The following is a 12,254-nucleotide window of genomic DNA, read 5'->3' on the forward strand; positions in this document are numbered from 1 at the left end:
AGTTGAATGATATCATTTGAATAAGTATTTCCATGACAGTCTTGGTATTTTTTTGAGCTGGTGTCTTGACCACCACTGCAGTAGAGCTATGCTAATAGGAGCAGCAAACTTACCTTTCAATTCTGGAAGAAAATACAGGATGCCTGCTTGGAAGTTTTGGGGGCCCTCTTGGTGCTGCTGACCCAACTTTCGGAGGGAGTGGTGGAGCATTTCTCTCTTCCCTTTGGGAGAAGGTGAGGGCCATGGAGGATATATTTGGCATCCTTTCGCTTTTTGAATCTTGCACTAGCAGGTGAATGGAAAATGTCTGAAGCTGAGTTCGGGAGGTGGAGGGCCAAGGTGAGTGGACAGTTTCTTGTGCGGGATCCTGGTTTGCGGTGGAGGACAAAGATTGAACCTGGACAGCTGTCTCTTTGATGACCGACTTGGTGTGTTGAGGTGAGGTGGGACTTTGTGCTGGGGGTGAGGGTGTCAAGGCCTTTGTGAAGCGTTGTGGCGGGCAGTTCAAGGTGCTCCGCGGGGGCACTGGTGGCAAAGTGGTGTCACAAGATGGATTAATTAGAGAGCTGGTTTGAGAGTCCAGTAGGGCTGGAGCACTGGAGCGGAACCTTGTCCTCTCTTTTGGAATTGGACGCTTTTTCTCTACAGCTATGTCGTCTTCCTCCTCATTATGTGCAAGAGTTACCATCCTCTCTGTCCCTCCAGTTCCATCTTTCAATCGGGATGCTTGTCTGTCCCTCGGGACTGGTCTCTCTCTGTCTCGGGGTGCAGGTTCAGTGGTATGTGCATTTTCTTTCTCAGCATCGTTCAGAAAACATTTTTCCTGTATTACAGATATTGTTCTACCGCTCAAGGGTCCATTCTCATCCATAAGTTGATCATGCTCTGCTCTGGCATCCTGTACAAAGGCTGACTGTGCATCAAGTTGCGGAGAGGTGACATCTCGAGTTTTGTTCAGGCTAGCCAGCATGCGTCTCCGGTGGCCCGGAAGCGATATTCCCATCTGCTCCAGCTGATCTGGTGTGAGGTTTTGACATTCTGCGAAGGTCGATAAGCCTGCAGTCTCAAATGCTTTGGAATACTGTTCGAGACGGAGCCCACTTAACCAGATCCACACGGTGACTTCAGACTCGGACTGAGACATGGCAATACAGTCTTTCACACCTCAGCTCATGGTCCATGTAATCTGTGGAAGAGGACACTGATAAATTTAAATTGTAGTTTGGCTACTGATAACCTTTTGGCCCCATTTATAAGTAACTGAGTATATTACTTCACAATAACAGCAACCCAATCATTTTGATCACCCAATGACTAGATTAATATGGAGGATATGATTCATATCATTGCTATTAAAACCCTAGATCAGTGGTTGTGCTTGGTGAGTCAGTCTCAGGGGTTCGGCGGAGGTCAAGATACACACCCAAATCAAATGATTCGTGATGATATTCCCCGCTTGGCCATCATGGCTGCAGGTGATCATGCTATATTGCTTGGCATATTTGTGTTGCAGGATATTTGGTGTGCTCAATAGTCGACTTGTAGCTGTTGTGATGGTACATCTTGTGATTTCTTTATTATTGTAATCCTTCAATGCTAACTGTCGAGCAAAAAAAGAAAGTGGTCGGACGAATTTGTGCAATATGTATTCACATGGATAACGAAACCTATGGTGTTCCACAGGGTTCAATTCTGGGGCCTCTGCTGTTTTAATTGTATCTGCAGCCCCGTGTTCCATCTTAAGAAAACAGTGTGGTTGTTTTAAAGTGCCCTATAAATATAGAGTTGAGTGATGGGAGTCAGCGTCCTAACAGAATGATTTGCAATGCCATTTTGAAAAATTCTAGTTCAGCATAAATCGCTATCCCACAAAACTTAAGGACCAGTGTGTATTATTTAGTGCCATCTAGTGGTGAACCAATAGAATGTAATGATTTTGTTGCACGCAAACTAAGGTGCCTCAGAGAGACCACACTTGGCAAGCCCACCACCAATTACTACTGTAAGAGGATGTATTTTTACATTGATGTACAGTATGTATTTGTGTGGACCGGTTTCATATTTGGGGAACTATTATGATTGAGTGGTATTGGCGGAAGGATACCTGTGGTGATGAGGCAAATGATGAGACAGATTGAGAGAATTATATTGTAGTCAGTCACTTGGTAGCGAGGTTACAATATAAAGTTTGCTGTGGAGCTATTCTCTCTCCATGTGCTGTTCTTTCTCCACGACCTTCGCTTGGAACTATAACACACATCACTACCGCACAAAAATGGAGCATTACACTGGTGGCAGCCATTTGTGGACTTCCAGCAGTTGGTGAGGTTGAACTTTTGCTCCGACCAATCTAATGCTATGCTAGTGGAACTAAGAGTGGCCTTTCTCCACAACAAAGGGAGGACAACCGGTCACTGTTTTTGTTTTGCTTTGAAAGAGGAGGACTACATTTTACCGACTTCAGTACCGACTTTCAACTTTGGCAAGTAATTTTTGGAACGAGCTGCCCTTTCCGTCAACAGTACCTCACAAAAATAAAGTGTTACACTACCAATTATTATTTGGGGCGAGTGAGCAGGCAGCCTGGTGAGCAAGAACTAGCTGGAATGGCTAACAAGATTGGCAAGCGGGAGAAGCTAGCAAAAGCTAGCGAGAGCAAAGCAGAGGGAGACAAGCGGAGGAAGCCCAAATCAATGCAGGCCCCAGCTGTGGAAGGTTAGCGACGGTCGATCATTGGGTCCAACACTGGAGTTGTAAGCACCAGCAGTGGCTAACTAAGTTCAACAAAATTCTTCTCTTTCAGGGATTCGTAGCAGGAAGATGGCGGCTTCCCGAAGGTATGGCGCAAATATTAGCAATTACTAGACATACGATTATATTAAAAAATATATGTTGATGTAATATAACTTTTTTTGTGCATATTATTAAAATTAATAGTTGTTGTTTTTTAAATGAATGCATTATTACTTCACTACTATATGGCGCTAACTGCATAGAGATGGGAAATACAAGAACACAACGCTTTCTGAATTGAAGGTGAAGAGAGCCAGAATCGATGAAAAGGCTAATCTTGTTGGAGGTTCAGAACCTCCAACAAGTTTAAGAACCACTGACCTAGATCATCTGCTTTATTTGAAGTCACAATCAAGTCGTAATTTAGAAGGAAAAAAATGTAGCTTCCACTGCTGCATACCTTTGAGCACAGCTGCTTCAAAAAGCCAGTAAAGTAATTACACCAAATGGATAAAAGGAAGTGGGGGGAAATTCCGTTCTTCCTGTTGCTTTAAAATTAAAGCTGATGTAATGACATTTGAACATCTGACTTTCATTGTTTTATTTCTTTTATCTGTAATGGTGCAAATGGTACAATCATTCTCACTTCTTTGTTCAGCCTATTAAAAAACACTGTGCTGTCCAATGTAAAGAAGAAGTTGTGGAAGAATGGGGAAGCCAATACCTAGTTGACAACAAATCATTTTTGAGTAATGCAATTATCAGCATCTTCTTTCCCATGTTTGTGTCTGTCTGTCAGAGACAAAAAGTAGCACATTAAGCAGATCGTAAAATAACAATTAACAATTCCAATGTAAAAGCTAAAGTGAAACTAAAATAATGATGCCTTATTACTGAATAATTTAAGGATTGTTCTATTCAGTAGCCTGCAAACAGACACACAATCACACAACATAGCCCTCCGAGAGGAAGTGCAAATTACACCACAAACATTAGCACACACAACTTGTCCAGTTTATCACAATCAAACCAACCCATCTCGAAACATCCGGACCCTACACTCTGCCATCTAAATCCTGTTTTACAATAGATTTTCAATGTGAAACCTCTTTTGTTTAGTCACAATTTCCCAAACGTTTGCCTGTCATCATAACAACATACCTGTACATGATGGCAGTAATGGAAGTGTGAGCTTAAGGCTAGTATAGTAAAGAGTATCCCTGTAATTCGAGAAATACTACAACAGTACTAATGTTGAAACAAGTGCAATTTCCTGTCAGAGTAACTACAGTAGGACGGCCTTTTGAATCAAAAGCAATTCCTTCTGTTCAATTTAAAAGACTCCATGGCAAATTACACAACAGCATGATTTAGTATTTTATTCATTAAATAAGCACACAATCACACTTGCAGACAAAATTAAATCCTACAACACCCACAAATATATATCCGGCAAATCTCTTCAGCTTCAACCGAACGCAAAATTTGATGCCTATGCCTCCACCTTGAAAACTTTAGTGCGCCACGTTTTTACAGCGTGCAAAAGCTACGTGACGATCCAGCGGCATATATTCCAGCAACCAGAAGCTTTAAGTGAAGCGAATGGCCGAATTTTGTCAGGATTTTGAGGCTTTATTTAATTTGTTTGTACCAGGCAATTTTTTGTTTAATCCTTCAAGTTTGGCAGGATCATTAACAAAATAACAACATTCGTCTTTAGTGGGTCAAATTTAGAAACAATTTTCTTTTTAAAGTGTTTTTTGTTTAAGAGTTGTATTATGATATAGTGGTAAGGGAATTAAGCATTATGTCATGAATATGAACGGCACAATGAACTTACGTGAAGCATGATTCAGGCACATCCTTTGACGCGGTTGTGCAAAAGCAAAGAAAGCATGTGCATACCCAGTCCTTTAAATTCTAGTTGTGCTTTGTTTCGCTGGCCACTGAGCCCGATTCCCCTTTCCGGTCAAAGTCAGCAAAGGCCCAACAATCAGATGTCTCATAAAATTATGCTCACCGATGGTCATGGTGTTGTTGGGTGTGAAAATCAATGCAAGCACAGAAGCAATAACCCTTCACAGTGTTTCCCACAGATTTGAAATCTACTTGGGTGGGTGGACTCAAAGAGGAGAGGGGGGGTCTTAGTCCTGTTACTATGTCTCCTCTAGCCTCACGATTCACAAGTGAGTGACAGCAAACTAACGTTATATGCGGAATATCCGGTCACGGCACATTGTTTTCTTTTTAAATATATTTTTAATAGATTTTCTTGAAAAATTGTTGGGTGGTGGCCAGTTTACTTGGGTGGCCCACCCAAGTATTAATATGGTGTGGGAAACACTGCTTCACAAATTATAGATAGACAAATTATCGGTGCCGATATTTAGCTTTTTGATGAATATTGGTCCCTGCCTCTTTTTTTTTTTTTTTTTTTTTTAAACTCTGATGGTCGATAATAAATAGATTTAAAACCGGTAACTTAAATTTTCACTTAACTTTACAAGAGAGGCTGCTCACCCTGGGAACTCTTAGCATCTTCTATTTTTGTTTGAAACTAAAACTAAGCTTTTTAACATTTCAGATATTTTTTAAATTTTGGAAACTTAATTTACTGTAAAATACAAAAGGGGGCTTGGCTAAGAGACTTGTTTAAGTTTTCATTTAACTTTTTAAGGCATGCTGATGACCCCAGGAGCTTTTGTTAGAACTTTAAAACAAAGATGTCTATTGTCTAAGATTAAAAAAAATAAATAAATAAATAAATAATAATAATAATAATAATAATAATCTTCTGGCAAATCTGAAGAGTTATTCAATAAACATATACTTAAAGTCATTTGAAAAAAAGTTAAGAGTAGCAGCCTGTATTTTATTTTTTTTTTAACATTAATATTTTCCCTTTACGTGAAAGCGAATATCAGCTTCAAATATCGGATACCGGCCTCCTTTACTGCTATTAATTGGTATCGGCTTAGAAAAAAAAACTCTACTTTAAAATGCTGAGGTCGACTTTGAGGTTTGCCAGTTGAGCAACTGCCCACATCCTTTTTCCAATGGCTTTTACAGTACCTTATTTTGCTTACAATCCCCTGTAATTTTCTCTAGCACTGCGTTGCTTTCTGCACATTTCAATTAATTTAGGTCCCCACTCTCTCCTATTGTCTTCATATTCTTCTCCCCCCGGACACAAAGCAACCAATAACAGGGTCTCTGTGCGGCCTTCACAATGGAGCAGTGTGTTGCTTGGGCAAGTGCGCGCACACACGCACACACACACACACGGTGAGGGAACATTGTTAGCCTCTGGTCACACATTCTAAAACAAGTAATCACTTAATAATGTGTGTGAATAGGTGCCTCAGACTGTGCTTCAGGATTCATATCCCCTTTTTAACACATACGTTAAGCCAGGCTGTACACAAGTAACACAAGATTTTCCTATTTAAACACACGTCATAGAAAAATGAACAGGTTAAAAGTTATGGCCTGTTAAACCAGTAGTCCACCATGACGCCCATATCAGAATTATACTTTTGAAGAAATATCAAAAAGTGTAGTTTGTCTTTCCTACATTGTTCTGGCCACACATTTTTGTATAGCTACACTTCACTAAAAGAAAAAGTTGCTAAATTCAGTGTTGCATTGTCTATAAAAGATACTCTATTTTATCTAAAGGACTTCTGCAACTGGGCCTTGCTGTGGTGTATTGCAATAGCTATTGTGACCTTAGTTATTTTCATGTTTGACTGATGCTCAGGACTGCGTGTCACTGATGTGCAAACCAGAGCAGATCATCAGTTAATGAGATCAATGTTTGTTTAGATGTCGTATTCAGCCATCAGCACCATAAAAATCTGCAACCCGTCAGGCACAAGCCGAAGTAACCATACAACAACACCAAAACTTGAATGCACAATATTTTAACACTATGCCTACGGATTTACTCTCTAAAAACAGTTGGGTTAAAAGTAACCCAATTATGGATCAAAAAAGGACTGATCCTACTTTATGGCTCAATTTTTTGACTCAAGTAAAGGATCTGACCAATATTTATGAGTTGTTTTACACTAAAAGACCCATTTCTTGACTCAAAGTTGGGTCAAATCAACCCAAATAGAGGATCAGACCATTGTTGACCCATAGTTGGGTTATTTTTGACCCAACTGTTTTTAGAGTGTAGGCTCGGATTTAGGAAGCGCCGCTCCTTTGAGCCTGGGGGGGGACCAATTATTTCTGTAATGTTCGCATTCGGATCGCTTTCAAATCACCGCCAAGTATACAAATGTAATATAATATAAAGTACATTTCAAATTTATTTTCCAGTGGCAATGTTGTAACTCACAAACACAAAAACAATATTGCACTAAAAAGCAAAAGTGAACTGCAGCAACTGCAGTTATTCACACTTTTTTATTCTACTCGAGAAATAATGTATTGTACATTATAATGAAAACATATTGTTGTTTTGTTTTGTTTTTAAAGCACATTTGCTCATTTTGGTATGAGACACTGTATGTATTAAGTTCCACAGTTGGTAAGTCATCCCATTGATTCCTGTGTTTATGTTTAGAATGGCCAACAACATTCAAAAATAAAAATTGACTGAAAATGGCTAATGCACTCACCCCTGGCCTTGCTGCTTGCTTTTAGCACACTTTCAACGACATCTCAATGATGACTCAGTGCTGCCAGGAAAGAAGAAATGCATCTCAACAATGTCCTTTAGTCCAGTGAACGGCGAACGCGTCACTGTGTGCGCGAAAAGGCACATGCTTCTTACTCCTCAGTGAGCAACAATTCACACTGAGCCAAACTAATATTATGCAATCATTTAGTAATGTGTGCATATTTCCATAGATATACTACTAGCAGGGCTGGACTGGCCATCTTGCATATATGGGCCGTTGCCCGCTGGGCCGGTGTCTTTTGGCTCAGATGCAGTGCGATTTTATTATTCCATTTTACCCCAAGAAACCAGAACACAATTTAGAAGGAGCAGCTCATTATTCCATTTACAATATAGAAAGCAAACTGAACCAATCAACATCAGAGGCTGAGCTAAATTGTAGCCAGGAGTGGTCAGGAGTCGGACTGAGCCAGAGAGCATAAATCAAAATGCGAGGGCTGATTTTATTTGTGCCAGTCAAAAGTTTGGACAATTGAAAGAGAAATTGGTAGTGTATGTTTGCTTGCAGGCAACTAAGGGATTGCATTATATAATAATAATAATAATAATAATGCATCGGGTTTATATAGCGCTTTTCTAGACACATCTATGCAGAAAAAAATATATTTTTCTCATGAGTCACATATCATGCACACTGTATTTTCTTGAAAATAAGGACTTTAGCTTTAACACCAATAAGTTACATCCTTTGTGAACACATTTTTTTTTAAAGAGTTCCTAATTGAACCTGCAGATGATAGATGTACATTCTGGTTGACCTGCCCCTCGATTCCTGGAACAGACCACCCGCTCTCAATGTTTCATTGAATGACTCAATCCGCAGTAATCTAATGAGTGTATGTGGCGGGCAATGGAGTGGAGGGAATAAAAGGGAGAGAAAAATGAGGAAGCTAAAGGTGGTAAAACAGAAACAGACAGGTTCAAAAGTCAGGCTGTTCTGCCTGTTTGCACAGCAAATATATCTCTTGTGTTTGGCCTGGGGTACCAAAAATATGGTCAGGTATAATAATAGTTATTATTATTATTATTTCCTTTATTATTATTATTAAATACCTTTATTTTTGGAAATCAAAATATGGCCACCCTAATATAAGTCAATGCCGTTCACACAGATAGGTGGGTATGTGTGCACCCGCAAACGGCCATTATATTATATACACACTGATATTGAAAAAGAATGGCAGTATCATTTCATTCCTTCCTGAGCAAAAACAAAAATAAAAGATAAAGTAAGCTGGTTAGTGAAACTGATGCTGTAGCTCAAAAAAGTTATACGCCACTTTTCTGTAATTATTTATTAATTCACAAACAATAATATTTAGTATTTCAGTGTAATTTTAGAGCTATGTGAAAGTTTGGGATTTCTCTGTTTTTTTTAAACAAATTTCCCTTTTAATTGCTTATTCATATTAACACATAAAAACCTAAAACCTGGGACAACTGAGAAGACTGTGGAGGATTTTATAGACAGAAAATCCATATTCAATGTTTCTTAGAAATATTGGATATCGTTGGAAGTTGTTTTAAAAACAAACCGATTATAATGATATGGATATGATAATAAAGAAAGAAGTAATTGAAGGAATTTCAAAACCATTAACAAATATTTGTAATTTACCATTTCAAACTGGTACATTCCCACACAAAATGAAACTAGCCAAACGTCATTCCACTGTACAAAACTGGGAACAAACATCAAAATACCTATTTTCTTACTTCCCCAACTTTCAAAAGTACGAGAAAAACTGTTTAACAATCATTTGGATGCATTTATAGAAAAGCACAAATGACTCTCTGACAGCCAATGTGGTTTCAGATCAACATCCCTGGCAATAACAGAAGCGATTGAAGAAATAACAAGTGCTATTGATCCGCAAAAGTATGCTATTGGAATATTTATTGATATCAAGAAAGCTTTTAACACAATTAACCATGATAAATTCATTTTAAAAAACTGGAACAATATGGCATTAGAGGTAATGTGTCAGACTGGATTAAGAGCTATTGACATAAGAGACAACAGTATGTGAAGCTTGGATATTGTATGTGGTGTGCCTGCCCCAAGGGTCTGTTTTGGGCCCCAAATTGTTTATTTTGTATATCAATGACATTTGTAAGGTATCAGATGTTCTGAAACTGGTTTTGTTTGCGGATGACACCAATATTTTTTTGTTCTGGGGAAAATTTAAATGAGTTATTGAATGAAATGAAAAAATGAAAATCTGGTTTGACAGAAACAAATTATCATTACATTTACATAAAACAAAATTCATGTTGTTTGGGAATTGCAGAACAAATGTACAAATACAAATAAAGATTGATGGGGTGCAGATTGACAAGGTTCAAGAAAATAAAATAAAAATTTTGGGTGTCATAATAGAAGAGAAAATTAGTTGGAAGCCACACATTAAACACATACGTACCAAATTATCAAAAAAACTTTGCAGTATTAAATAAAGTCAAATGGATACTTGATTACAATTAACTCCGCATTTTGTACTGTTCCATAACTCTGCCATATTTGAGTTACTGCGTTGAAAATTGGGGTAATAGTTACATAAGTTAAATCAGTTCATTAATAACTACAAAAAAGGGCACTAAGAGACATACATAAGGTTGGGTATCTGGACCATACACACTCGCTATTTTTACAGTCAGAACTCTTAAATTTTCCTGTAAATAAGATTGACATAAAACACATATCAGTGCAGAAGCACAGCGACATTGAACCAGGCCTGGACTGGCACAAAAGAAATCCCGGCCCGGCCCTACTCTTGCTTAACATGTAGTTCTGCCACTGATGTTTATTGATAATGTTTCAGTTTGCTATCTATATTCAAAAATGAGTTAACAGATTGGTCCCACTAAATTGTGAGCCAGTCTCTTGGGGTAAAATGTACGAAAATAATCATTACTAGCACTCCATTGGCCTCAAAAGAGGCCAGCCCACCGGACACCTGCCCTGTATACCAGATGGCCAGTCCAGCCCTGCTTTGAACTAAAAACGAGTTTTGCCGAATTGTGCTGCAAGAGGCTTAAACAGAATGAATTCCACTGGGGATCAACGTGCTCCTCGTTTGAAGTCCACTTGCTCGCCACTTGACAGAACATTTAGCGCTTGAACAACAGAGGCCAGAATTAAAACCATCCTCTTTGTTCAATAAACTCTCCAGTGTTGTCGTCATTAATGTCTGACATTTGATGACGGTATTTCCCACCAACACAACTCAAGTTAGAGGTCAGTACAGATGAACGAACACTGACGACTACTATGCTGTGTGAATCACCACACTTTATTATCGTTCATCATCAGGGTCTATTACTATCAGCTCCTGCGGGGAAGTTGATTTGTAAGGGTGGGTGGAGGAAAAAGTTGTTGTTTTTTTATTGCCTTACCGTTTGAAGTCACCGGCAGAATGAAGAAACTTGTGCCCGAGGTTTGACATCAAGTCAGCCTAACATCCTCGACAACAGCGACGCCAAATAGCCGCTATACACTTTCTCACGGATAGCAAAATAGATACAAACCCACTTCACAGACACACGCTAGTCCTAGTTTGAATTAAGGCAACATTGAAGTTCCGTTTACATATTTCAAAATAAAACCTATGACGTATCCACAATGCTGAATATCTTTTATTTTTTGACGCCCCGAGAAGTGGATTTCCGCCGATGTACTTTGCTTATTTTAGGTATTTTAGTGAAGTAGAGTTTGTCAAAATATGGTCACGTGGCTGGTAAAGCCCTGGACAACTAACCACTCAAACCAAAGTGAATTACGACTCTCATAAAGTTTCCCTTATTTGCCCCGTTAACCTTACGTACGCCTCCATTACAAAATAAAAAACAAATTAAAGAGACGATTACAGATATCTGAAATGTCAAAGTAATGAATAATTAGCTTTGCGTATCCACATACTTGTGAATTGCATTGCAATTGGCACTTATTTTGTAATGTCGCATTTTCGGTTATATATTTACTTATTAAGTAGGAATAAATGTAAAACAAACCTCGTTTATTTAACGGTTGTAGAGTATAATTTAGCCAAAAGAGGGCGACAACACATAAGCGACTGGGCCCAAATCTTCCTACACATAATGGCTCCATATTTTTTCACAATTTAAAACAGGTCCTTTGTAATTTCAATAGCATGTTTATGACATGATGAAGACATGAGACAATACAAGCATATTCATGCAAGGAGTCAGCAGAATGAAATAACCTCCACCGCCTTGCCAGTTTTACACACACACACAAATCATGTATATGCCACTCATCGGAAGTCAACACTAATCTGTGCATCCAGCAGGACAGCAGCTCTGCTTACCTTTTGGCTTGAACATGATAGCAGGGGTGTAGCAAGCATGAGCGGTGTCGGTGTAGTTGCTTGAAAGTGGCTTTGGATCTTCACCTAGCTTAAGCCACTGTGTCTGCAGAAGTGCAGAATGGCTCACTCACGGATACATTTATGATATAAACACGCGATTCTTGCTTGTTTAATTTAACATTTGATGAGTGAACGGTCGCTCCAGAGACATTCTTGTGGCGTAAAACATGTACAAGTGACAAAACTATAACACAATAAAGTATAAAGAGATATCCCTTTTGTAAATTACTGCAGAATTGGTTTTAATGAAATGAAAGCTACATGAGGGAAAGTACAGAGTGAAACTTTGTTGGGTTTAGAGACAGACTCTATTTGGGAAAGAGTGGAAATTAATGGGGGAGAAAGAGAAGATTAAAGAAGATGGGAGGGCCAAAGACGCAAGACAACAGGGAAGTAGAAAGCAAGAAAGATGTGAGGAAAGTGGATATAGTAAGGGTAGATAA

The 12,254-nt window shown here is 38.8% G+C and overlaps 1 protein-coding gene across 8 annotated transcripts in view; it reads right to left on the minus strand.

Moving 5' to 3' along the window:
• arap1 (ArfGAP with RhoGAP domain, ankyrin repeat and PH domain 1) overlaps positions 1-10,969 on the minus strand; it is a 51,427-nt gene extending 40,458 nt beyond the window's left edge. For 5 of the 8 annotated variants that reach the window (XR_013294128.1, XR_013294126.1, XM_077565801.1 and 2 more), the window contains exons 1-3: positions 10,820-10,945; positions 7,362-7,421; positions 114-1,186 (exon numbers count right to left, since the gene is read on the minus strand). Coding sequence is in view for 6 of the 8 variants with exons in the window: in XM_077565801.1 (XP_077421927.1) it covers positions 114-1,144 (1,031 nt within the window). In the remaining 2 variants the exon portion in view is untranslated. Of the gene's footprint in view, positions 1-113; positions 1,187-3,114; positions 3,133-7,361; positions 7,422-10,819 lie in introns of those variants that run through there. The other 3 variants (XM_077565798.1, XM_077565799.1, XM_077565803.1) reach the window with 3 other exon arrangements.
• Between the last annotated feature and the right edge of the window lie 1,285 nt (positions 10,970-12,254).

The sequence above is a fragment of the Vanacampus margaritifer genome, chromosome 5 (genome assembly GCF_051991255.1).
Source record: "Vanacampus margaritifer isolate UIUO_Vmar chromosome 5, RoL_Vmar_1.0, whole genome shotgun sequence".
NCBI lineage: Eukaryota > Metazoa > Chordata > Actinopteri > Syngnathiformes > Syngnathidae > Vanacampus > Vanacampus margaritifer.